The following is a 27,178-nucleotide window of genomic DNA, read 5'->3' as shown; positions in this document are numbered from 1 at the left end:
ATCTGCTGCAGACATCATGCGTAAGCATAAGATTGCTGCAAGAGAGCTACCTGTTTTTTAAAAAAATAGTGCAATGCTGAATTTAGAGAAGTGCTGTTTAAATGGTTTCATGTGTCACAAAAGTATATCAAATTGTGTTTCTGTGTAAATTTGGTTTATTACAAAGCTTGTAAAAACATCTCCAGTATCTAGTACCTTGAAAATTAGGCCTTGGAAGGAAGGAAATTGGACATCCTGAAAGGTATATGTGAATTAATTATATATGTCAGTTCATTTAAAATACATATATAATTGCTCTGTCCCCCTCTCACTTGTTGATCCCACTTCTTAGTTGTTCTCTTCATTAAAAAAAAAACATTAGCACAATTGGCAGGAAGCTGTCCTCCCTAGAAAACAGCACTGCGCTCGTGCTGGCTCGCTAGTAGAAAATCTGCTATGAATGAATGAGTGAGCCCGCTGCCGTTTCCAGGAGGAGAAACCCCTCGCAAACCGCATGGCGTAAGGGGGTCTCGCGGCAGGAATACCAGGTTCTGCTCTTCCCCTGCTTGTTCTTGCAGCCAATTTTTTGGGGGGGAGGGGAGTGTTGGATTCAGTGCTCTCACCTTCCCTTATAACGAGGCACTGATGTCTGGCCTTGACGAGTTGGTTTCTGCCGTTGGGATGATCCCGCGGCCCAGCAGGACCATCGTGAGAGAGGAGATTTTGTCTGGTTTTGGGTTTTGTGTGAACCTGGTTCCGGCGCGTGCAGGCGGGATTCTTCCCTGCTGGGGCTGGGGCTGCGCGTCAACAGCCAGGCTGGAAGAAACCAGCCCTTTAGGGATGTCTGAAGTCAAAAACTAGCTATCTGGGACATATTTTAAGCTACCTAGGTCATTGCTTACTAGAAATGTAAAAGTTATTGCTGTTGTAAATAAAATATTCTGCGTTTTCTCGGTCATCGCTGTGTTTAAGGTTGAACAGATCCCAAAATATATTTTCAGCTGTGTTTTTAGATTCAAGCCAGAGAAGTCAGGCTTTTAGCTCTAAGCTTAGAGCTGGAATATGCAGAAAGGATCTCTGACGGTTTTGGAAGACTCTCCCTTTTCTACGCAGCTGAGTCTGGTTTATGTGACTGTAAACCTTGCAGGGATTTGTGCTAAATTGGGGCCCGGGCAGAAGAGCAGGGATGGCTCAGCGTGGCAGCGGTTAACACGGCCCCGCACCTGCTTCCTCGCCCGTCCCGCTGCACAGATGTTGGAGCTGCTTTTGAAGCCCTTCCAGAGCTGACGAACCGGGACCATACGATGCCGCGCCGTAAACCATTGCAGTCGGAGCCTTTCGTTAAGCCGTGCGTTTTTTGCCGCAGAGTCCCTCAGGGATGCTTACCCTGGGGTTTTCTGGAGTCAGGCTGGCCGTGAACACTTGCTCTGGAGTAGGAAAGCCCATGCATGGTGTTATTCTGGAGAAGGAGTTCTGGTTTTAAATTCACACCCTTCCTGGTTTCAGAGAATTTATAAGAGGAAAGATGACTCCTCTTGTTCGTTTGCTGTATCGCGGTTTTGCCTCAAGCTTGAGCCACATGGCTGTTATGTGGCCCTAGCGTAACACGCGTATGAGATAGTCTTCAGCAATTAATCCTCTCTGCTCCCACAGATGAAGGGAACCGCAGTTAAGGGCGTCTGTCCCGAAGGGTTGGGGGAGGCAGGGAAGGAGGGAGACGTTTTTTAGGAGGGTTTGCTGCGGATGTTTATAAACCCACGGGCTGGCCCTGTCTGTGGCTCCAGCTCTGTTGACCGTGGTGGCATCACGAGACTCCCCCGCCAGCAGCTCTGGAGCCGGCACAGAGATGCTCTTTCAGCTTTGCTCCCGTTTGAAGTAACACTTACTCCTATTCATGTAGCTGCGGGACAAGGGGCGGGCGAGGATGTGGACAGCAGCTATTTCCCTGCGCGGCCCCCGGTGCAGAAGCACCCGGGCCCGGGTTGCTCTCCGTTAAGCCCTTGAGACGGCGGACCTGGGAGCTGTTGTACCACAGGCTTTCCTCCTCTCGCTCCCCCACCTGCCCTTCCCCAGTTTGGTCCTTCCCCAGGATGATCTGGCTTCTGAAAACCTCCCGGTCCAACTGTGTAACGGGTCGTTAGGAGTGTTTCGGCAGGGGTGGGGGGGTGTTATGCTGCTCCCATCGCCGTGACAGTTTGGGTCTTTAATGTGACAGGAGCTTTGGTTGGGTCGGAGTAGTGCATCTTTGTGGCTTTGAGGTGGCAAGTGGCCAGTGATTCGTGAGCCATGTTTACCTTTCAGATGCGTTTAAAGATTGCTTTGACTATGTATTTTGGTCTGTGTCAGGAAGCAGATAGCGATAGATAACATTTTCCTTCATTTTCCTTAAAATTTTTCAGGCAAGGTCTAGCTAGAGTTAGAAATTGCACAGATAAGCAAAGCAAAAACTTTTTAAAAGACTTTTTGTGCAGCACTGCAATCACATTTAAAATAAACGCACCGCGTTTATTTTTGTTTCTTTGCTAAATGTGAAAAGCCCAAGTTTAGAACTAGGACTGCAGCGACTGGCTGCAGTTGGGCCGTCTCTCTCTTTATTTATTATTATTATTTTTTTAACTTTTTTTACTTTTATTTTTCTACTCTGTACAATGATTTTAACAGTAGCTATTCCAATTTCGTTGCTATTTCCAACCTGGGAAACAGCAGCGAAGGCCTGGGGACGCGGCGGGGTTTTGCACGTGCTGCACGGGGAAGCTCCCGCCTGGGAGCAGGCTTTCTCGGGCTCTGCGGGGCGCGTGCTCCGGATGGCCTCGTCCTTTCTTCAAAGGCTCGGCTGCTCTGCACCGGTAAAGACTGTCCCGGGGGGGGGGGGGGATTTTCTGTGCCAAGGCTGTTGCTCCCCGCAGACGCGGCCCTCCGACTCCCTTTCCAAAGCCGCAGAGCTGCCGCCGCCGCCCCTCGCGCGGAGCAGAGGGTCCGGGGCGTCAGCACGACCAAGGGAAAGGGGCGGCGAGGTGACGGACGGCCTCTCGTCCGCCGCCTCTTTCCCGCGCGCTTGCACTTGCCGCTTCAGATAAAACCCACCTGTGCATACCTTCTTCATGCTGGTTTTTATCATCATCACTTTACCACTTTTGCATCGCTCTGTTCCCAGTATGTCGGGAGCTTGTTTCCTATTTCGTGCACAGCAGGACTTGTGAATGTCGTTGCTAACTGCGTTAATTTGACAGTTACCGAACTGAGCCAGGGCTCTGCTCCAGCTCTCCGCTGGCCCTTGGCGAACGGTGGCTGTTTTACTTCCAGAAATTGCAGTGGTGATCCTGTCATGTCTTGGTTAACGAGTCTTCCGTTTCCCATCTTCGTTGCTGATTTAATGAATGCTCGGTGCGTATAACGTGTGTAATCTGGGTTTTGCACTAGTTTATGTTAGAGTATTGCAGTCTGGTTTTAGAACTTTAAGTGCGTATCGCTAGACAAGTCCTGAACACGCGCGTCCTCGAGTTCAGGCAGAATCAAAGCAGGGTGATTAGAAAGAAAGGAAACTTTATTTGCAAATAAAGTCCCCCCTCTTGCCGTAGCAGAAGACATGCCACCATATATTTTGTTCACCCTCTGTGTTATCAGTAGCATCAAGGGCAGGGAATAAAAACACCATGTCACCCTTCACCTAATTTGACAGCCAACTTAGTCTGTATTTCCCTTTTAGATGTATGTTTTTGAACAAATTTACCATTTATAATCTTTCAGGTGTTCATCAAGCGCTGGCTTCCATTCTTAGCTGTGCAAAATTGTATGTATCGGTCACCTAATTTCACTTTCATTCATGAGCAGAACTCTTACAAAATTGCTGCCCTCCTTAAACTGTCATTATCGTACAATTTTAGTTTAGAATCAGTGAGTGTTTAACAAACGCAAGTTTAAGAAGGGCATTCAATACAGCATGCCCCAAATTTGCAATAGTAAACTGCCTCTAGAGCAGGAATCTGTACTTTGTAAGACTGATGAAATTTGGAGAAAATTTCTGGATGTGGAAAGGAAACGTGGGCTCTCAGATTTGTGTCTCCTGTGGTTTAAAACATAGTTGTCAGGAAATAGCAATACGTGTTTGAAAATCTAGAGGAGGCAAAGCAGTATATGTTCTGAATGCAGGTTATGCTGCCGCTACAGTTTAATGTAAATCTATTAAGGTTTACTCTGACTCCTTTAGCACGTCTTAATGTCAGTTGCTTTTCTAAACGGGGCACCTTTAAGTTCTAGTCTACAATAAGTGTTGCTAGGACCTTTGCTTTGGGAACGGGGGGCTTCAAAAGGATGATACTCTTACGTAGCTATGATTTTATTTCCTTGAAACAAATCAATGACTCTTTTTCCATCTTAAAAGGGGTGGGATGGTAATTTGCCCGTAGCATCACTTTGAAGTCGAGGTGACAGAAGTTCTGCACGCAGACTGCTTTATTATCCTGTGATAAACGCAGAAATTATGGGCAGTTGACTTGCAAAGCAAGCTGTTTTTCCCAGGTCCTGAAATCGTGTTTCTCCAGCTGTGATTATGATCATCTCCGGATGCCTGAAACCGGTATTTCCTCTCCCACTGCTTGCGCACAGCTCTATCTGCTCCGTTACAGCACAAGTAAATTATTTTTAGTGGTTTCTTGCAAGTCCCATGCAGTAACAAAATTGCTATTTCTGGTGTATGTATTCATTTTTCTTCAATATAAAATAAACTTTGCTGCAGCGGTACATTAATCTTACTACTTTCTGTTAACCCATATATAAATCTTGTAGCCGAACGTCTTTGTTTTCTTTGGGGTTTTATTCTTTGTGGGAGGGGAGGGTTGTGTTTTGTGATTTTTTTCTTTTGTTGTTTGTTTGGTTGTTTTTTTTTTGTAATCATAACCTAATGGAAGTGAGCAGGCTGTGTGAACTCTATGAGAATCTGAGAGGGAAGGTGGTTAGTTGGACGTTCTTGTGGGCCTCATGCAGACTTCTAATTTTATGACCACTGTAGCGTACCAGGTGTGTTGTCCGTGCCCCATATAGCTTTTTATCCAAAAAAGGCGTAAACTGCACAGAGGGTGACTTTTTCAATCACTTTTTTTGTTAGGAGCTAGCTTTGTTTTTGCGGTAAGTCTCTAATGATTTTCAGCACGCACGACTCAACGTTGGCCTTGAGATGAGGTATGAAGAGATTCCTCTTAGCACCTGCGGTGAAAGCGTGTTGCCTTCATTCCCGGTCGGGAGGTGGTGAAAGGGACCTGGCCATCTGTGGCCTTATCCTCTGGAAGGGGAACACGGGAGCTGTGCGTAAGAAAGGTTTGAGGGAGACTTTCTGCGAGAAGGATCTCAAAATACTGTAGTCTCTGTGATTAGAATTAAACCACAAATGCTAATCCCTCTTAGGTTTGGCTTTCTTGCACTCTACTGTACTTACTGATTTTTATTTTGCTCTATTTCAGAGTGATTACACCAATTAAATCAGAGCGAGCCGGACAAGCAGCAAGCCTGCCTATGTAGGTAAGTTTCCAGCACGCTCCAGCCCCTTTTTGCAAGTTGTCTAAAATGTTAGCTGCAGTGACTGCTGACACTAGTTCCCCTCCATTATAACTAGCTGATCATCCTAATGTCGGATATAAGGAGGCAGAAACGCTGTTTGATCTTTGTAATCGCTTTTCAGAGACTCTTGCTGCTCTGAATGGGCTTCGTCTCCCACAGAAGTTAGGCTTTTTCTTGTTTGCTGCAGCAGTTAACAAGGAGGCCTTTGTAATTTCTGTTTGCTGCGTTACATGTATATTGTTTGAACATCTGAGAACGCAAATTCTTCTTCCCGTGTTTGTCCTTTTCTTAAAATAAAATAAATACTTCTGTAAATTCATATACCAAAAAGTTTCTGTAATACTTTGCACTCTTAGTGATTTTGACCTGAGAACTGTAGAGCTCTTTACAAAGTATCTCTCTCCAACTTTCTCAGTTTTATCTCTTTTTCAGACTAAAGAATTTGCTGAAGGTCGCATAACCTGAGGCCAAGCTGGATCTCGTGACTCCCAGTCTGGTGCTTTAATCGCAGACCGTTCCTGCTTTTCATGCTGTAAGATGAACTGATTTGGATACAGCCAAAGGTCTCTCTGTAAATGTCTCTCTGTAGTTTGTTTGTCTTTCCTGTTGTGAGTAAGTTTGGTAGTGAAACAGGTACCTTCTTTGGAGAAACTGCACCACAGTTTGTTAAGGAATACAGATTTGTCTTTGCTAATGACTTCAGGCTGATGTCTTTAAAATAAGACTTCTTAAAACTTTTTCAAAGTAACTGATCTAGAAGTCAGCTTGCATGCCTTGCGTTTATACTAAAGATATAAAAAGGTAATCAGTAAAAATAGGAAGGCAAATAAATATTAAGTTTTTCCACTATGCAATTCTCCAACAGTAAATTGTGTGTGACAAAGCCACACAGGCTGTTTATCCCTGAGAAATATTCAGGAGAGGCTGACTTTGAAAACCTTACATAGCTTATAAACCCAGTTTCAGTCAGCAGGATTGCTTTTGTACTGGAATCGTTCTTGAGCTGGAGCTTATGGAGGAACGCATCCTTAGCTGAGCACCCAGAACACTAAATCCAACTGAAGATCCTGGCAGTTGTCTGGTTTTTTTTTCCATTTCATGTTATTGTGGATTTTTATGCATGTTTGGAACATAAATTAATTAAAAGACACAGGCACTATTGCTTCTAATTTACAAAAAATATATTCTCAACTGTAAATTCTCTAAAGAAGCAAGCATCAAAAGTTTATATTCTGTGGTTTAAGAGTTTTACATACGCGCTGGCTGGCTGCCTTCCTTTGGGGGAAGCAGGTTTATCTCTGCATAGCCCAGACTTCCCAGTGCTAACCTAGAGGTAATGACAGCACTTACTCTTTGAGTGCTTTGAGAGCTACAGATGGAAGGAGAGTTTATTGTTACTGTACTTTTGTAGTCTATAAAAGTGGTTTTCAAATATATGCTAGCTAGCTATAACAGTTATAATAATAATATAATATGTGGTATATGTATTTTTTGCTAATATGACAGAATCCATACAAGAGGCAACACAGACTGAACAGAACTAAGGCATTGACGTCCTCGCACTTACATCACTACTTATAAAATCCGTACCTTGACAGCTTATAAAAAGAGCAGACAGCGTTGCACAGAGTAGAAGCTTTTATGCCCAGCCATTTTGCGCAGCATGGCAAAAAGAAAGAAGGCCGGGTATTCTGAGGCACCTGAGTTACCTTGATCCCCTCAGCTACCAGAAGTGCGCAGGGTAAATGCCAAGGAACTGATGTACTTGCACTAAAAACCACTGTGTGCCAAGTACTACAGTTAACGGATATTTTGTTTTTTTCCTGCATATATAATAATAACGCGATCCTTGAATACGCAGTCAAAGCAGTTGTTATTGTTTGGGGAGATTTTCTTTTCTTTTACCAAAACCAAACTTTTTCTGGAGTATATAAAATGATCTATCCTGTGATTGTAAATCTTGCCTGATAAGTGCTTAAAAATTGACTCCTTGTCACCAACCAGGAAGCAGCTGCCGTCACTACTGTCCTTGTTGCTAGTAATTTGGTTAATAGTAGCTGCAGAAGGCAGGAGGTGAGACCTTCCGCTCCCCGCGGGCCGATGCAGGCTCTGCAGCTGACGGCCGCGGTCTGACCGCTGGAAAGCGTTTCGGACCGTGGCCGAGGGGTGATGTGAAAGGAGGGCGAGGGAGCAGGGTGCTCCGCGCAGCCCTTTGCAGCGTCCGCAGCACCAGCTCGCAGGGAGCTGACAATCGCGGACTTAGTTTTTTCTGGGAACTTTCTGTCGCAGGTGCTGGGCTCAGTATTGCAAGGTGCACAAGTATATCTTAGTCCTGTTCCTTCCTTGTAAGTTCTGGTGTGTCGCAGAGCCTCGTTTCTCCTTTCTGACGTGTCAGGTATGCTATAAGTATCATAAGACAAAAATGACCAGAATGCATTTTTAATCTGTTTTCTGTTTTAGCGCTTACGTTCTATTTTTGTGTTGAGGGCTGGGTTCTGATGTTCTCCTGACAACCAGCTTTTATTTTGCATTATATTTCATAGCATAGCATACGTAAAAAAGGGTTTTAGAAACCCCTGCGTAGCTGCGGTGTTTCCCTCTCTGCGCTTTCCACTGGGTGTCACTGCGGCCCTGCGCACGGTGGAAGGAGCCGGACCCTGCCGGCAGGCACAGCCCCACACCGCCCCGTGAAGGCTTCCGCTTCTGCTGCGCTCACCACTGGAAGCTGGGTTAGCGGGTAACCACTGAGCAAGACTCCCAGCTGATGTTCAGCTCTGAAATGATCAGATATTTCTCCGGGCGGGTGCAAGAGGTTTGGTAGCTGAAAAAGGGATATTTTATTGAGGGAATTGTTTCCTTCTGCTGAGCAGAAGTAACTGATTGGAGGAGTGTTGAATTTGTCCTTCTTAGTCAATTACTTTCTCATTAGTTAGACCGGGGACAGTGGGGTCCTTATTTTTGAAAGATCACCATGGATAACTTTTGTAGTACTTACCTTGCAACGTGGATACGATGAACTTTGCTACCTGCCAAGTGGCTGGCTGTATGAAATGCAGAAATCAGCAAGGAGTAGACTGTGTCCAGCAGACTCAGGCAGCTTAGGGGTGTTCGCTCTATGCTTCCTCCACGCTGAGTCTGCCAGTCTTTTTCCGTGTTTGACGTACATCCCGGCTTCCTTTTTACTTCAGAAAAACCCTTGGGTCTGCTGTCTATTTTTCCAGCTCCAGGCACCTAGATTCCTTATGGTCAGGGTCGGGTGAGGAAGAGGCACCCCCAGAGGATAATTCGAGTTGTAAGGAGGGCAGAAGCATCCTTTGGATGTGCCCTTCCTTCCCCCTGCTGCCGTGGGGAACCCTCCTGCCTGCCCTGGACTTGCTCTCCACCCTCATGGTTCACTTCCGAGGAACTGAGCAGAAGCCTCAGCAGTCTGGTCTCCAAGCCCTTGATCCCACTGCTCGATGAGGAGGAGGCCAGCCCAGGAGAAAGCGTGCCTGCACGCCCGGCTGCTCGGTGCCAGGACGGCGGGAGTGACCTGAGAAGCCAGCGGTTCAGTCCGTCACGGTAGCTCTCGGCCTCAAAGGCAGCAAAGAAGAGAGAATGAAGTCACCTGGCCAGTCACGAAGAAGGGGCATCCCTGTTCACGTGACAGCGACGGAAGTTCGTTGCTTCGTGACCAGACTTGCCAGACCGCTTTGAAGCATGTGTAAGGATTAATTTATATTCTGAATGCTCTAAAAGAAACAGCCTTCCCCTGAAGGCACGCTCAAATGCAAAGAGCTAAGCAGTTCGGCTGGTGGCAGTGCCAAGCATTTTAGGAGACTTCAATAGATTCTTCCCTCAGGGACCTAAAAATTAAAAAATCAAGGCTGTGAAGTATCAGGGATTTTTTTTTTTAACACTGGTGTACAGCAATGTTTCTATATGCTGACATACTTTGTTGTGCTGTGGTGGGCCCGCACAATCAGGTGGTTTATTTCAGCACCCAGTTGTGGCTTTAAATGCCAACCTCAGGTTTCTTGGCACGGACTCTTGCTTTTTTAGATTCTGCAAGTCTCAACAGACCCGGTCCAGAGCAGTCATGACTTCCCCATAGGAAAAACAACAACCAGCATGCAAATAGGGCCTCCCCTTCCAGTCCCAGCCAAGCCTGCAGCTTCCCTGCTCCCACGAGTGCCTGAGAAAAGAGAAGCGTTGAAGCGTTCCTGGCACGCTCAGAGCCTGCGGAGACCGCGAAAGCCAGAGCCCCGGCGCTGAGCGGTGCTGCGGCTGTGGGGCGCGCAAGTGACTCCGACGGCACGTCCGTGCTCCAGCATCGACCGCCCCTCTCCGAGCGGCCTTCGCTGCTGCTTCTCCCCGCTCCTCTGAGGAGCAGCCTTGGTTATGCAGCTTGGGAAACAAGATGCCAGTCTGCTTTTGTCAAAATGCCCCAGTGCGTAACAGGCACGCTCCTTCCCGCTCTTCCCACCCAGCTCTTTGCCGCTTCACTGCTGTAGGTGACCACTTTTTATAGTGTATCTACGTGGTTAAAAGTCCAGGCGGTAGCTTAACCCTCCTCTGCGGGCAGCACAGTTGTGGTCAGTTATCCCAGCCCGGGGACGGCTCGCGGTTTGCAGCAGCCCCGTTGTGCGCCTGAGCCCGCAGTTAAACTTGTTTATTGGCTTTTGGACCCCAGTGAAGGGGTTTGTTTCTTCGTCAGAACAGCAAATGAAAGAGCTGGGAGTTTCTGGCTTTGAACTTGTGGGTTTTTTCTATTACTGTGGTTCAAAGAATAGCAAAATAATTTATGTAATGATATGTGTTTGTGATTTTTCTAGTGGCATCAAATAGGCAGCAGCAGCATCAATTCTGTAGCATCAAAAATCATTTCTCAGTTAAATTTGCTCTCCTCTGCTGGCACGTGCCAAGGGAAGATTCATCTCTGCAGGAGCAGAACGGTGGCGTTAAGGCTACACACGTTCTGTACGCTTTTAAATGCCATAATTTTTAGCTTTGTCATTTTATGCTCTGTTTAATCTGTCTTATTGGTCTATGGTTTTTGAGTTATTCAACTTAAAAGCTATTTTGTTTCAAAAGAAATAGTAACAAGATACTATTTTGAACCTTTCTTCAGCTCTTAGTCCTAGTTTGAAACAGTAGTATAAGCTGACTTTACATAACTGGAGTGAACAGCAAACTGTTTGCAGTGCAGTGCTGCTGTGCGATTCCCGTGTGTACTTTAACAGTAGTGATTTAATTACATTTCACTCAGCAGGTGGTTCATAAGTCCTAGGTCTAAAAGAGTAAAAAAGATAGATTGGTCTTTAATTATCCCAGTTGGAGCTCAGCTTTAGTGCCCAGCCACGTCCCTGCTAAGGCTGCTGTTCTAAATACTTGCCGCATTTTAACCTTGTTACTTAAAGCCTGCAGGAAGAAATAGGGCAACGTTTTAAAAACAGTCTGTAGGGTTCTTTTAGGGAAGAGAGGAAGCCTCGCCTGTTTATAGTTTTTTTTTTCCTGTTATTATTTATGAGGGGAAAAAAAGGCAGGTGTACATTTTGCATGACATGTACGTTAGAAATGTCATGTGTTTTTTTTCCTCTTGGTAGTTGAACCTTTCCCTAGTGAAGTGCAGCTGGCAAGCATCCTCTTTTAAAGGTCATTATTAAAACAAACCTAAGTAAGTCCTTCATTTTCTGTGGAAAAAAAGGTATGTTCCCCAAAGGCTGAGCTAAGCCTTCCCACTAGCGTGTTTGTTGCTCCATTCATTTGTTTACTCTGCTGTTAATTAAAGAGTCTTAGCTCAGCATGTGCTTCTGCAAGTCTGAAATACCTGGAGAGGGCAAGCAGTTTTGCTAGTTTCTGGTGTTATTAGTACCTTTCCGATAATAATTTGTTTCACTTCTCACAACTTTCGAAAAGAATTTTTTTTTTTAGCTACTGAAAGTAAAGTTTTCTTTGTGATGAAAGAAGGATGATTAGTGCTGCTGAAAGTCGTGATGCGATTAGGAACTGTTTCCTACTGCTGCCTGGGCTCAGCCAGTGTCCTGAAATAGGAAGCGAAGAGCGTGTAAGAAGCAGCTGCGGCCAGCTCTTCTGCACTCATGGCTCATCTCGTCCATGCTAGATCCCAAACACCAGCTGCACGGTCAGAAGAGTTTTTAACATATCTGTACCTCGGGCGCCTGGGGACATGCTTCTTTGGAGGACAGCATTTACTTTAATCGTATTTTCTTGGGGTAGCTAATTCTGCCCTGTCACAAAGGAGGAGCAGGAGAAGCAATAAAATACCAGGCAGGGGGTAGGGGAGAGCGGTGAGAAAGGGCAGAAGGTGATCGCGAACGCCCAGCAGTGCCTTGGGCTGAGCGGGCAGGGCCCAGGTGCCCCGAGCGGGCACGTGAGCGAGTGCTGCAAGTTGGCCAGCCCGCAGGCGGGATGGACAGGGGATCTCCGCTTTGCCGCCGCGCTGGGCTTGTGTCATATATCACTGAGTTGGGGACCACCTTCCTGCTGCAGATGGGTTTGAGCGTAAGAACAGCTGTACTAGGTCAGAGTAAAGAGCAGTTCTCTCGAGCACCTTGGATGCTTAGGGAAAAAATAATACATATATGTGTGTGTGTGTGTGTGTATAAACACACATTTATATATATATAGTGAACTTTCCCTGACCGATCTTTCCAGCAGTTGAGAGACTTCTGAGCTCAAGGTTACATCCATACTCTCTGCTGGTCACCAGAAGCCTCTGAGATATATATCCTCTTCCAAATTTATCAGATTACTTTTACTTCTGATCTCCAAAGAATCACTGCCTTCCCCAACTCCATATGTTGTGTGGGAGCTTCTTTCCATTTCACTTTAACACCACGGCCCAAATTTCGCCTTGTGGCAGCTAGTTCTCATGTTGTGAACAGAAAACGACCATTTCCAATGCCCGTTCATGAGACCACTCATGACTTTATGGACTGTTTTTATTTTTCCCACTAACCACATCCTCACCAAGCTCAAGGACCCTGGTGTGTAGTTGCTCCTGGAGCGGGAAGTGTCTGTTCTTCTCGCAATCCCTCCTACTACTTCTCTGTGCCTTTCTGCTCCTGCGTCTTTGTATTAAAAAGGGGGAGTCAGAACTGCATGATGTATTCAAGACTGAAAACAAGGAAAAGATCATCTCCAGACTGCACAGCAAGTGTGATGCCTTCAGTAGTAATGTGGTAGCTGAGAGAGGCCCTACGGTAAGGTTTGTGAGGAGGTCGTATAGCTGGAAAAGGTAGACAAATCTTGGAGCACATAAGCCCCTCTTTAGCAGACACGAAGTAGAGGCATGAAACCTTGCTTGTGTTTTTAGGCCGACTAGTATAGCTGGAAAATATACCCCATCTGCTTCCAAACATAGCTCTTCATGTCTTCAGCACGCTTGCTGTGGAAACGCTTGCTCTTGGGCACGGTTGCCAGAAAAGGTTGTTGATAGAACTGATTATTTTATCTCTTTTTAGCTTATGAGTCAGAGACAACTGAGTGCTCTGGGCACGACTGCAGCTGCTTTGCAGGTGGGGAATTTTTATTATCTTTAACCTGCGTCCTGCCTAGCACCGATGACATTCTGTATTACAAGCTGTAGGCTTTGGGGGAGACAAGGATTGTCACTTCTTGCAGATTTTCACAGCAGCAAGCACAGTGAATCCTTAACTAGTTTTGTGCCTGGATGCTGCCACAGAGCAAGGTGAAATAATAACAGCAATATTTGGCATTCACTTGTCTTATCTAGATGGCATATTGAAAAACTTTCTGGAATTTTGTCTTTGATACATTTTAATAGAGAAAATAATGGATAGGACAGACTACTGAGGAGGAATGCCTATTCCCTTGTTTCCATAAAATGCCCTATAATTTCACAGATCCGTACAAATGTTTCATAACGCCACTGCTCAGGCAGCTTTGGTATGTGAGCCGCCCTGTGCTCTGCAGCAGCGCTGCAGTGGAACAAACTTCTGCAAAGTCCCCGGCGATGTCGCTGCTTTCTGATCACCCCGGTGTGCCGCGGCCAGGTTGGGCACGTGGGAAATGCAGCCTAAGCCCCATGGCAAGGGTGGAGCTGGGCACAGCCAGAAGGGGCTATATAAATTGCTGGGGAAAATGAGGGATCGTACTGAGAAAAGGCGTAGGAAGGCGTGGACTCTCCCGACGTCTTTGTTTTCAGCTCCGCGTGGCCGCGTGGCCCCGTGGCCTGTCGAGAGGTGCGGGAAGGCGTGTTTCTTCGAAATCAGAGTGGTGACCTCCTAGACTGAGTGGTCACTTCCTTAAAGCATGACCTACCTCCTGTGGCAGTCGCTGCCGCTTTGTAGCCCGCTGTTGAGCAAACTCTGCCCCTGGGCTTTGAGTACACCAAAAACTGAGTTCTTCAGAGTTTTGTACGCTGCTGTTATAAATCTGCAGATTTTATTCAATTTCTTGCTGCTGTCTAAAATCAAATGTAACCTACAAGAAATTCTGCAGTTTGAAATGTTTGTAGCAGCTTATTTAATAGGGTGGGTTGCCAGGAGCTGGGAAGGAAAGCAGTATTATCGGGTGATGACCTAGCTTGGTAAATCTCTCTGTAGAAGAGATTTAGTAATCTTAGGAGGACTATTAAAGTGATGCTTCTTAAGTTTGTTTGAAGATGAGGAAACTTGGCAATTTAACTTTCAAATGTTGTGTATAGTGGGTTTTTTGTTTTTTGTTTTTTTTGAATGCATAAATTATTAACAAACCTAACTGGTCGGGAAAGCAAGCAGTGAAACTTTCTTAACAAGGTCATTCCTTTCGTATGGCAAAGGACTCCAGAGTAACTCAAATCACTGTGGTGGCAAAAGGTTTTGTGGGCTAGGTGGGGAAGGAGGAGGAGGAAGGTTCAGGGAAGTCAGTCTAGAGTTACCTCAGTGAAATAAGAGGAGAGCACTTTACCTTTTAACCTTATCTTAAAGAAAAATAAATTACTAAAATTAGAGGCATCAGCAAAAGTTGAACAAACTGCTTAGAAATGTGTGCATTACTTTATAAAAATAAATTGTTTTTTTTTATCCCCACTCCATAGTTTTCTGATGGAATAAGTGAAAACTGCAAAGTCTGGAGTCAGATTCTGGGTTCAGTTTGTGGTGGACCCATGCTTCTTTCATATCCATATGAAACAGTTCTGTGCAATTCCAAAACTGGTTATTTTTGAAAGGTTTGCAATCAGTTTGCTGTTTTCTCAGTGACTCTTGAAGAGTGCATGATCGGAGTCAGCAGCTGTGGTGTTTATCACATCTGGCAAGATGTGCTGAGATCTTCGTTGGAAGTCTCACCGTTAGCTAAAACGTGAGCCTGTTGTGTCTGGGGAAGCTTTTGCCACTGGCAGCCGCCTTTTCCTGGTCCTCTGGACCATGCCTAGCTCAGTGGCTGATGCCAGAAACTCCTAGGTGCTTCTGCAGCGCCAGTAACAAATCCAGTGATTGACCCACAGAGCTTAAGTCTTAGCCAGGCTGCTTGTGCACATTTAAAACACGACAGCCTCAGAAGTGAGAAGAAAGCCGGCGAGAGCTAACAAATTCATACAAGGAACCGCATTTAAATACAGAAGAATTCCCCTCTCACTTGTAACAACTCCAAGCGGTTGCTCATGTGTAAAAGCAACGTGCATCCAAACGTTCCCTGGCAGCTCTCCAGCGATGTGTTGGTTGCAGCGCGCGAGCGCCTGTTTCTGCGAGTCAGGCAGCCAGTTTGGCCCTGAGGTCCTGCAGGAGTCGTGGCCAGGTGATTCTGGGGACTCTTGTTCAGTAATTTGTCTGCTTGCTCTGTAGCTTCCTGCAAAATCTCAGGCTGAGATTTGAAGTGCTAGAGGTGTCGCTGTTGTCAGACTGAATTGCTTGGAATAGCTCTGCAAAGAGTCTGCAGGTTGTATTTGGCTTTCATTTTTTTGGTCTGTACATTAAGAATCCAGTTCTTGCAATGACAATATTGGTCTTAACCCTCGTGCCTTGAAATGCCGTCTCTTTCAAAAGACCACCTGAAGGATGGAGAGACAACGATAAAGTTGTAGATCATCTGGTTTAACTCTGTGTATGAGAGCAGGATCCAACACTCCTAGTCCATCCCTGACAGATATGGAAAGACTGTTTTCAGGTGTATGCTTTTGTCCCGGGTTGGACGGAGAAGGGAGAGCAGAGTGAATGCAGTGTTTTTTTCCTGAGTTCTGCCTCTGCGTTTGTATTTTTATTCTCATCAAAATTAAATCACCAGAAGGTAGGTTCTTCCTATTTCTTACTATCTGTGCAGAGCAAACTTTCAAAAGTGGCCGGTAGTCTCATATCTGTTACCTTTTCTTAACGGTACTACGTAAACATAAAGAATTTCTTTTAAATGAGAATTACCTCTCTTACTTTTTCAATTCCAGGTAATAAAGGTCCTGTTTCATGTTTGCAAATCTCCCATTTGGTGCACGTGAACTTGCTTTCCACTGGGAGCAGGGTCATTTTTCGCTGTTGCTTGCACCCTGCCTGTGGCACTGGAGCGCCTCTTTTGAAAAGAGGAATTGCAATTCCACTGCAGGACGCTCCTTCAGAAACGTGCATCGGCAGCCCTCCCTTCGGCCACGGCTAGGCTCTGCGACGTTCTCCAGAGCCATGCCTTGCTGTGGGAGCGTTTCTGCGGGGCGTGCTGGGGACGGTCCGGGAGAAGGAGCTGCCGGAGCTAGATGAGAGGAGGGAGAGGGATGTTTTAGCTCCGACCGCCTGCAGGGAGTTAGTGCCTCGTGCTGCTCTGCCGTGGGTGCTCTCGTCAGCCCAGAGCCTCCTTCTGCAGTGACCACCAAAGCTGGCTTTTCCAAAGGGAGCAGGAGTTGCCCTCATCTTCTAGACCGCAGCAGGAGAGGGTGCTCTCGGCTCTTTCCTGAAGGAGGTGCGGCACAGTACCCTGAGGTGGGAGGCCATCCTTTCTGCAACGGCCGAGAGCTTAGACTTGCATGTTCCACCTGCCCGGGAGATGTGTCCTCCACCCGGACAGAGGCTTTTACAGGCGACCGCTTTACCGAAAAGAAACGACGGCTGCTTAGACCAGCGAGAGGCCCCAAGAAGCTGTGGGATTAGGTAGCTCTGATTGAGGTGGTACCTGGAAGAATAATCCTGTTGCCAATTAAAAAACTGCAAAACTACGAGGAATGAGGCGCTCAAGGGCATTTTTTCTTCCATTAAATATGGAAATAGTCTTATAAATGAGCATCTAACTCGGCATTTGTACATTAAACAGAACTCTGTTGCCGTCTTGCCTAAGCAAGGGCAAGGAAATGCAGATCGGACAAAGTGTTTGAGCTTCTGGTTTCCCGTTGCAATCAGTTGCTTTCAGCGGGAAGGAGTCTCAATACGTTATTGAAATTTAGACTTGAACGTATTAATGGACTTGAGCAGGATAGGATGCAATTACACTTTTTGTACGGTGGAAGACGGTTGTTGCAGCAAACCAGTCGTTCTTCTCTGTTCAGCTCTAATGTCAGGGCAGTGAATGCAGGAAGCATTGAAAAAAAGGGCCAAAGCTGTATCCTTTTAGACTTCCTTTGTAGTAATTTCTCCTCGTAGTATAAAATTCTCCTGTTTGTGGTGAACCACGCGATGCGTTCCTAGATTGTCTGGGGCCGTGTGAGCCTCCCGGCCGTGCCGAGCTGGCTGTCGCGGCCGTGCCTTTGCAAAGCCCCCCTTGTCTGACTCGCGCTACTTAAGGGCTTACGTAGGAGGTGGTTATTTTACCACGTCTTTTGGCTTGAATTCCATGGAATGTGTTCACTTTGATTGTATTTTACAAATAATGTAAAATGCCTTTCACATATACCTCCCATCAACACTTACAATGAGAAGCATACTTCAAATAGTTTGTCCTTCCCCAGCTGAATGTCTGTGTATTAATTCTGTGTAAACAGATTAATGGCTATTTCCAGATAAATGTGTTTATTCTCTGTCAGTCAACTTTCCTGCTTCTCTTGAGTTGTTTGCAGATTCAATCACTAAACATCCCGTGAAAACACATTTTAATATCTGGGTAATACAAATATTAGCAAATCAGGGTGTATACCCTGTGCACTTGCTGTGGGATATTATATCTCCAGGACTTGCAGTCACTTGACTATAATATGGTGTTACATACGCTGGATCTAGATTAGTAACTGGGAATTAACAATTAGCTCTGCAATAATTAAGTTCACTGAATTATCAGGTTAAATTCCCAAAAATATGAATAATGTAATTTTACATTAGGAAATGACATGAGTTTGCTAATTAGCAACTGTCTCATGATGTTCAGCGCACATGATGTCTCAGGCACCTATGCATCTTTGCCTCTCCTGCTCACAGCCAAAGTATGCAAGGACCACACGCCTCCCTGAATCTCCTGCTCCTCCCAGGGCTCCTTCGCCGTCGCTGTGCCGGGCTCGGCAGCCCGCGGCGCCGGGAGACGCCGGGGCTCTGCCCGGCCCGGTGCAGCTCGCGCCGGTGCCTGGGAGCAGGGGCTCAGCAGGCTGGGCTGGCTCTGGCGCTCACCGGTGCGGCACAGGCTTCTCCGCGCGTTTCTGCAAGCGCGTTGCAGTCCCGACCGGCAGCGCCTCGGCCATCCGGCCCTGCAGTCGCTAGCTCCTAGCTCCATCTGTCAGCTGTCCTGCAGTGACTCACGGCTTGGCTTTATTCCCTGTAGCTTTTTCATGTGTGACTTAACTTAGGGCTGGAGCACAGACTCGCGGTGCTGGAGAACGAGTTGCTTTCGTGCAACTGGTCCTTTCTGGTTTGCTTCCTCCTGGTCTGCAGGCAGCATTGCTTTTCAGCTCTCTTTACCCTGAGCAGCAGGGAAAGGGTCAGTGTTTATCAAACGGAAAAGAACGGCTGCGTGTTCGTTTAAGGTGGCATCATAAAGGGAACAGTGGAAACCGCTTCGCAGGGCAAAAATCCTGTTGACTCTCTTTTTTTTTTTTTTTTTCCTTTTTGCTTTTGTGTTGGTTCCCTTCCACGGGATCTAAACACTGAATAACGTGCTGGGTGGGCCGCAGCTGACCTCGCTGGGCTGCGGTGGGGATTTTCTGGAACGCTGTTTGTGTAAAATGGATCCGATCGCATCCGTTGCGAGCGTGCAAGCGTAGCTGGCAGAGGCAGCCGTCCCGGGTGCAGGGCTTTCGGGAGCAGCCTGGGAAGCACCCGAGCTCCCTCCGCCAGCAGCACTGCGACCAGCTCAGAAATCTTTTCCTTACTATATGCTGTGCCTGGAAACCAATTTGATTTCATGTCCCCTCTTACTCTGTTGTAGCAGCGCTCTGTGTGCTGCAGCCTGGACTTCCCACGGACCACGCGGCCGGGTTCAGGGCAAACGCTGCCGCCAGACGTTGTCCGTCGGGCCAAGTTTTGCTCTCTAGCATAGCACAGTTATTAGTCAGCTCCGTCTTCCTAGTCCTCAGTGTTGTGGAGGTCCTTTCCGCTCAAACTTCATTAGCTTTGCCTCAGCTTTGTTCGTGGTAACGGCAGACAGGAGCCGTTGATGGAAGGAAGCGGTCGGTGGAGCGGACGGTACGTGCCTTAAATGCACTATGCTCCTGCAACGCCCAAATGCGTCGTCTGCTGCGCGTCGCTCGCTCGGGGTTGTAATCTTCCAAGCAGCACAAGGTTTTAAGGTTCAAAAATTGTAAAAGAAGTTCTGTCGTTTGTCCTGAGACGAGCGGTGTGGGCTGCTGCGTCACTGCAACGAGCCCTGTGCCTCGGCCTTTTCTGCCCCTCCTCCCGGCCGCAAATACAAGCGAACTAGAAAAGTGGGACAGTGAGCTCGGCGGTCACCGGGGTGACTGTTCGACGGCCGTCCAGATTCATTGAGATTAGAGAGATTTATGAGTCTGTTTTTAATATCTGTTCCAGGAAATGAGTTTCAAACGGTGCCTAATATCAATTATTAATGTCCCCCCTACCCGCTCACGAGCAGGAGGCGTTACTTGCCGCTTTCCAGTTACTCTGACCAAAATGCTCGTACGGGGCAGCGTAAGGGAAGCGCCCCCGCCTCTGCCGCCGCTCTTTCGCCGCGTTTCTTTGCCGGTTTTGTGGCGCTCCGCGTCCCGGCTGCCGTCGTCCCACAGCCCCGCGTCCCGGCTGCCGCCCCGGCCTGCCCCAGCTCTCGCCGCGGCGCGCCGTCGCTGCTGCTCGCTCGACGGGGAACGACAGCCGCTCCCACCGTTCGCGGTTCACCGCGGTGGCTTTGTTTGAGAGTCACAGGCGTGAGCTGGGCGCGCTGAAGGCACGCGACACTCGCCGCTAGCGATGCGGCGCGCGCCAGCTCTCTCGCAAGGCGATCAACGAAAACGTCGCCGTTGCCGACCCCGCTTTGTAGACGGGACGCTGCAGGTGGAGGCGCTGGGCGGCGAAGCGGCCTGCCCGACTTTTGCCCGTCGCAAGCGGGGTCTCGAGTCGGCGCGCCGGCGGGGGGCTCTCGCCAGGGAACCGAACGCGAGTCGTCCGTCCCCCGCCTCTCGCGGGGCGGGGGGGGCTCACCGCTTAAAACTGCACCAGAAAGCATCCCGTGTTTTACATAACGTCCTAAGTCGCTAAGGCAGGTCACTCTGACGAGAATACGCATGGATGGTTCAGATAATTAGCGGACGTTGCGCTCACCCGAGAAGCAAGGATTACAGGCTGATTAAGGAACCAGGGCAGCAGGGGCGCTCGGGGAGCCGTAACCCTTCTTGCACGGTCTCTGCGCAAAACTCGCAGTGCGTACGGCGTTTTACTGTTGGAGAGGCTGAATTAGGTTAAGTTCCCGTGACGTGACGGCGCGCGGCCAGGTAGCCGGCCGGGCCCCTGCTCCGTCCCGCGTTCGCGGCGTCGCTGGCCCGCAAGGAGCCGCGGCCGGCGGTGCCTAGAAAGGTCCCGCGTCGCGAGATTGGACTTGAGTCACCGTCCTGCGATCGCTGATTGAAGCGCAGCACAGCGTAGCCAGTTAGCGTCCCGGACCTGCAGACAGCGGAGTCTGCGCGCGCTGCAAAGCCTGGCACGGAAAGGACGGTCTCGAAAAGCAGAGCTGTCCTAACCCGTTGCTCTTTGAACTCCGGGATACCTGTCGGCGCGAATTCACGGTAGCACAGCGGCACTTTTGTGCAAACTTTGGCCGCCTGGTAGCTCTGCTCTGCTCGCCCGTGTTTCTCCACCGCAGCCCCGTCAAACCGCGGCGTCCGGTCCCTCGTGCTGCCGCTTGGGGCCTTGGCTGCAGCACTGGGAACGCCGCTCTGCGACGGGAAACTCTTAAAAAATAAAACAACCCCGCAGGGAGCTCGCCAATCACGGCTTTTGCCGAAACAGCGGCTGACTGCGGTGCGCGGAGCCGATGCCTCCGGCGCGGGCATGCCGCTGAGGTTTTCGGGGGCCTCCGCGCTTTCGCAGACGTGACCGAGGAGCCGGCGCGGGGTCGGCGCGGCGGAGGGCGCGGCGGAGAGCGCGGCAGCGCTGGCGGAGGGATGGACGCGCCGGCCTGAGCCGAGGGGCCGTTTGCGCCGTGGCCTTGGGCGAGGGGGTCCGCTCGGCCGTGCCGGGGCAGCAGGGCGCTCTCGCTCGGCCGGCTCTGGTCCCGCGCATACGGTCTTGGTTAACCGCTCGCTCCGTGGGGCCGGGAGCGCATCCGCGTGCGCCTGGCTTCCAGCGAAAGACACGGCGTGCCGGCAGGGGGTCAGCCACGGCCTTCAGCCGTCCGCAAGCGAGCGGGGCCCTCGGAGCGATGGCCCGCGCGCTCTGGCGCGGCTTGGGGAGCCTCCTCCTCCTCCTCCGCGCTGGGCTGCCTCCAGGCCCTGGGCCGGGAAAACTGCACCGTGATCGATGCTTTGAATTTTTGCCCCGAGAAGGAAAGTCCCAGAGTTGCTCTTTTTTTTTTTGCTGTGCCACCATATATGGCCATATGGGAGAAGACGACAGCTGAGAGTATTTCTCTGAACTTTGGCTGATTTTCTTTTTTCCTTTTTTTTCCCCCCCTTTCTCCCACGTGCGGTAAAGCTGCTGCCCTGCCGCCGGAGAAGCGGAGTGGAACCTCGCCAGATATGGGCAGAGGAAGCCGGGAGGGCAGGGCTCGCGCCGCGCCGCTGCTATTTCCCACAGTGGGTGGCCCGCGCCGCTGCCCTTCCTTCCTCCTCCCGATACAACTGGTTGGGCAAAGGTTGTCGCAATCGGGCTGTAAAACGCTCGCCCGGCTGCGTGGGGGAGCCGGCGGGGTGGTTCCCGCACAGCGCCGGAGCCACGGCGCGGACGTCCCGCGGCCTGGCGAGCGGACCCCCCGTCTGTGAGCACACGCAGCTTTCAAAGAATCAGTCCTAAAGCCTGCTTGGGGAAACCTGCGAGCAGAGAAAGGTAGATTGCATGTGAATCGGGGAGAAAAAAAGAGACGTGACAGCTTGCTAAAGTTGTTCTGGTTGCAAGCTCTCAGTTGTCAAGTGATTCTGAGCTAACAACTCCTGGGAGGGAAAATAACAAAAAGCACTTTTTACAGTGTATTACTGTTGCCTCTTTACATAAAAGCAGTTTAACGTGCTGTGCCGCTTTTTGGAAAAGTAACCGATTGTCTTTCATAACAGAGCTTCAAGATTTAATTGAAAATGTCTGGCAAAACGGCTAACACCACAAATAACATAGCGCAGGCCCGAAGGACTGTCCAGCAGTTGAGAATAGAGGCCTCGATAGAAAGAATAAAGGTGAGAACGTGTCCTTCTGCATCTTTCCTTTCTTCCCCCCGCTCCCCCCCAGCTGTGGCACGTTACAGTTTGAACGCCTGCACACCAACCAGGTGGGTTATCGTGGAACTTGGCAGTCCTGCTGCAGCGCTACAAGTCTGAATAAAACTAATTCTTGTGGTTGCTTAAAAGAAGTATCCTCAAGCAGTGAAACGCTTTATGGACTTAAAGAAGAACCAAAACAAAATATAAAGTGCAAGTCAAATGTATGAAGTGAAGAGCGGCTATGATTTTGCACGCATATTACGTTGTTTGTGTGACTGTGTGTGTTTGGATGGCTACAATTTGCATCTGCAAGGAATTCGAACGTGTATGGGCTTTTTGAAAAAGGAAGATGGTTGACACTGGATTTCTTTTAATTCATGGCAGAAAAGAAGCCAAACTGTTTTCCATCTAGAAAGGCTAAGAAACTGGGTACATTGGTAGTATTGCCCGCTCAGATTATGTTTGTTTGGCTCCTTTAATCCTTTTCCAGCCCCTTTTGAAGGCCGGCAAAACAAAGTTATGAATTCTCACAGCAAACGTACTTTTTCTTAGGTGTAGGTGCTTTTTCCTAAGATTAGGAATGGTGTTGTGCAAAGGAAGGAGCTTAGTTAGTGTTCTAGAAACTGAGTCAGCTGAGAATACTTCTGTGTATATTAACCCCAATTTCCTAGATAAAAAACTCCTTATTAGAAACCTTCTGTTTATTTTTAGACTTCTGTAGAAGCCATGAAAGAGGTGAGTGTTACCGTTGCCTTGTGTCACCAACTAACCCCAGGGTACTTTGAAGAACAGGGCACTCGGATTCGTCTGTCGTCCCCCCCCCCCCCCCCCCCCCCCCCCCGTGGATAATGCTAGCCCTAGGACAAAGCCTGCAAAATTTTCTCTTTTGTGGGAAATGCGGTCTGGAACCAAATAACACGTTGATTTTCTAGCATCTCGCCCTACATGCACAGAATCCTTGTATCTGCAGACAGCTCTGAGCCAATTTGATCGTAGTTATGGGGAAATACTTGGTCATTTTCCTTCTTTTTTTTTTTCCTTCTGTCTTCTACAGGTGTCAAAAGCATCGGCAGACCTGATGCTCTATTGTGAAGAACATGCCAAGAAAGATCCTTTGCTAATGGGCATACCTGCTTCTGAAAACCCTTTCAAGGATAAGAAAACCTGCATTATATTATAGGAGAGCAGTAGCACCTCCACAGCTCTCCCGAGCAAAACAAGCCACAGGCAGATGTATAGAGAAATAATCTGTAATGTACCCGGTATTAACTGTGTAAAACAGCTGTTCTTTTACCACGCGTATAAATGATTTCTTAAGCTTTTTAAAGCAGTTCTTCTGTTCCATATCTTTTATTAGGAAGCAAGATTTCAAACTGAATTAACTTCTCTCCTGTCAAGTGGAATGGGGTCTCTGGGACAAAGGCAGCGATTCTGCTGCGCTGGCTCTTAGGTGGTGAGGAGGAGTATGGCGAGATGGGCTCTGTGTTTCTAGAAGAGTATGTCTGAGTTTAAGTTTTTAGGTTACACAAACAAGACCAAAGTTGCCTGAGCTTTGCTGGCAGAGCGGAAAGTCAGAGGTTTGGAATCCTGATTAAACATCTTTTTTTTTTTTTTTTAATTATCCTTGTATGCAGCCATGGGAGTATATACCTGTATTGCTAGCGTACTTACGTGTATTTACACACATACACATTTTGAAGTGAATTATCTAGGAAAAGCTACCTTGGAAGTGGTTTCAGCAACTATTGGTAACCTCCAGGGATTCATGCTTCCATCTTTAGTTAGGTTTGTTTGCTTCTCATGGTAGGGTTTTCTAAGTGTAAAACCTAAATTAGGTATCTGATGATTTATTTTTCTTTTTTAAGAGGACTTGAAAAAGCAGAATTTTCAGCTTCATGTTTGCTTCTCTAAATTTTCTTCTCTAATTGGAATCTGTGTTAGTATTAAAAAAAAAAAGACTTGTCGAAAGAATGAAAGGCTGCAGGCTAGTGTTTCACTTGCTCTGTGGCTAAGGTAAGGGTATAGTTCTGTCACTCTAGGTCCCGTTTGTATTTTGTGCAGGGTTTCAGAACTTGGCTCTTTTAATTTCCCTTTTTAAAGGGGAAAAATACCAAATTGTATCCAGGTTGTGGTTATGCAGATATAATTGGCAGGCTTTTCCATCAAGTAAGTGATTTTATGCATATACATATTAAAAAGTCTTTGTGCTTGTATGTGTGTGTATATAATTTTATATATATATATATATATACATATATTTATATATATATACAAAAATATAAACTTTAATGGTATATTTTTACAAACATTGCATATTAACAGAAAACTTTGAGGGGAGAGAAAATAATATTGACTTCAGGTGGCTACAGATGTCTTTTATCTTTCTCTGTAGCCAGTGATTCAGAAGTTGAAATTGTGATCTGCCATAACTGTGCGTTTCTGTAATGATATTTACAGAATTTATTAACCACTTGTAATTTACTGTCTTATGTTGCGTATTTGTCAATTCTATATTAAATTATATACACACTGTTGATAATATATTGAGAAATTATATATTTTCCTTAACAAGCCTCTTTAACAAACAGTTCAAAAATCTAAATACAAAACTGACAGCAAGAAAATGGTACTGCTTATTCTGTGCTGACATTCAAATTATTTTTATAATTAGACTATTTTTCTAGTGACAATTTCAAAACAATAATGTAGATTCACACTGATTTTATTGACTGCGTTTGAGTCTATCATTTTATGATGCATCTTGTTAAAAATAGTAATTAACTTCATCTAGGTATGAAAGAATAACCATTCAGAGAAATCTGGCTGTGTTCCTGAAGTGTCAAAATGGGTACGTGGGGTGTAGGAAGGTTAAATAACTTCATGGAGTTGCCCAAATATCATTTTTCTGTGAACCTTTTGTCCCCATAGTAATCAGCATTTTCATTTAGTCAGCACTCTGGAAAAAAAAAAAAAAAAGATAGCCTGTGTAGATACAAAGATGATTTGAATATGTAATTTTTTTCTCTATTATTTGCCCCTAGATAAAGTGCGGTACTGATTTAGGTACTGATTTATGATGCGGTTATAAAACACTGGTCTGGCCAACACTTTTCCCCTAAGTTGCAGCTCTGCAATCTCACGTTATTCCCACTTAGTAGTCTAGGTCAAAACAATGCACGAGAAGCTGAACTTTGCACTTCTCATAAAGGGTCTCTGGCATATTGATCCATTTTGTTCAGTTACTCCTATTATATAAAATTTGTTTTTCAAGCTGCAGTTTAGTGCCACAACTGTGATTTTAGTTTTGTCAAAATGCCTCCACGGCGTTAGCTAAGAACATACCGCTTATCTGTTGCTGTAAAGCAGAAGTGGTTGTCGGCAGTTTACGGGGCGGCGGGGGCCCGACCGTAGCTAGAGAGGTTTCCTGATGGACTCAGTGGACACCAGACCTCTCATGAGACGGCTAATGTACTGAGCTCGTGATCCCTTAAAGCTGTGCCCCAATGTATGCCTATTTTTAAAGGAAAACCTAAGGATTATTTTCCTCAGCCCTATTTACAGTTAAGTGTATTTTTCTACTTTGTCATAGAATTTTGACATCGTTGCAGCGTTGAGGCAAAATTTCTATCAGCATCTATTTTGTTGGTTCTCATGTGTTTGAGCAACAAAAGGACTTCGTTGCGTCTGTAATCATAGATGTAGATTTAAAAAGATTGCCAATTTTCTTTCAGATGCTTTCTCACTTTTAGGTAGAACACTTGAGAATGACAGCTAAAATGGTAACATGAACGTGATTGCTCCTCATGACTTTTGGGGTATAGATTTTCAGGTAAACTATTTTAAAATGCAGTATGTAGGGGCACTTGGAAGCTCAAGCAGTTATGTTTGTACATAAACATTGCTTTTTTGGTATAAAGAATCTAAGGAAAGAAGAGGCATTGGAAAATTGGTGAATTTTGAATTGGTGAATTGGTGAATACTATCTTTAATTAGTATAATGAAACAGGAGAAATGAAACTGTTGAAATTCGCAAGTGTTGCGAGTTTCAGGAATTAAGGGATTCCTCCTCCAAAGGTGGTTCTCAGCCAGGCTGGATGCCCAGAATAGCTAAACCGCAGTACTGCAACCTGGTGCTCTTCTGACAGATGCCTCTAATCTTTGTATTATGTAAAGTGAATCTGATATTACTCCAGAATGTGTATTTGTACTTTTTTTCACCATAAACTAAGAAGCCAGCTTATTGTTTGTCTTTTTCTCTGGATTTTCTAATTTGACCCTTTACTACTGTGTTATATTATATTGTCTTTGTAGCTTAAGGTACACCTGAATTGTTTCAGTGTGATTTGCCTTCCACTGACAGTAGGCTGCTTGTGTTTTTACCTAATGCACTTTCTACCAGTTGGGAGCAGGCCTCTTCTTGAACCTACGCGTTTTGGTTGTTGGAAATGCGTCTTGTGGCAATAAAAGAAAAGGCTGTCTACTTGGGGAATCGAATTTGCAGCTGGCATTGTCACAGCCTTGTATCTCTGAAAGTCTTCATTAAAAGTATTACTGCTTTTTCTATTGTTTCAGCTTATCACTGCAGTTTATTTCACTTGGCTTTCCTCACGCTGGTGTGCGGAGCCTCTCTGACACAGCTGCCCAAATCCACGCCGTCCGTGTCAGCCATCCAGGCGGTCCTTCGCCCCCCAGCATAGTGGAGTCAAATCCTGACAAGGATGCAAGTAATTTCGAAGAGAATACATGGTAAACATTTTGTAGGTTTTGTAGGCCAGATTGTCCATCACCAAGGTGCAAGTCAGGGGAGGGGAGGAGCAGGAACCTATGGCAGTTACCTGAGCGGTGTGGTGTACTCCAGGACGTTAACATGCTTAAGAAAGCAAAACCAGGAAAAAGAAAAGGAAACCCTCACTGTGTCACGTTAAAGAAAAATTTGGTCATGTAGTGGGG

General features: G+C 46.9%; 1 protein-coding gene across 1 annotated transcript; it reads left to right on the top strand.

Annotated features, from left to right (window-relative positions):
• On the top strand, window positions 1-26,804 carry GNG12 (G protein subunit gamma 12). Its single transcript, XM_009688944.2, has 5 exons — window positions 1-20; window positions 5,436-5,493; window positions 5,965-6,064; window positions 22,088-22,204; window positions 23,283-26,804. The coding sequence occupies exons 4-5, from the start codon at window positions 22,109-22,111 to the stop codon at window positions 23,406-23,408; spliced, it is 222 nt and encodes a 73-aa protein (XP_009687239.1). The 5' UTR covers window positions 1-20; window positions 5,436-5,493; window positions 5,965-6,064; window positions 22,088-22,108; the 3' UTR covers window positions 23,409-26,804.
• Window positions 26,805-27,178: the final 374 nt, after the last annotated feature.

Source organism: Struthio camelus, chromosome 8 (genome assembly GCF_040807025.1).
Source record: "Struthio camelus isolate bStrCam1 chromosome 8, bStrCam1.hap1, whole genome shotgun sequence".
NCBI classification, from domain to species: Eukaryota; Metazoa; Chordata; class Aves; order Struthioniformes; family Struthionidae; genus Struthio; species Struthio camelus.
This window is presented reverse-complemented; position numbering and strand designations above follow the sequence as displayed.

Bases quoted from the DNA above. Each gene is read 5' to 3' on its own strand.
- GNG12 (XM_009688944.2), top strand. From the start codon at position 22,109: ATGTCTGGCAAAACGGCTAACACCACAAATAACATAGCGCAGGCCCGA. The intron at 22,205-23,282 runs GTGAGAACGTGT...TGTCTTCTACAG, and splicing joins CCTCGATAGAAAGAATAAAG to GTGTCAAAAGCATCGGCAGA.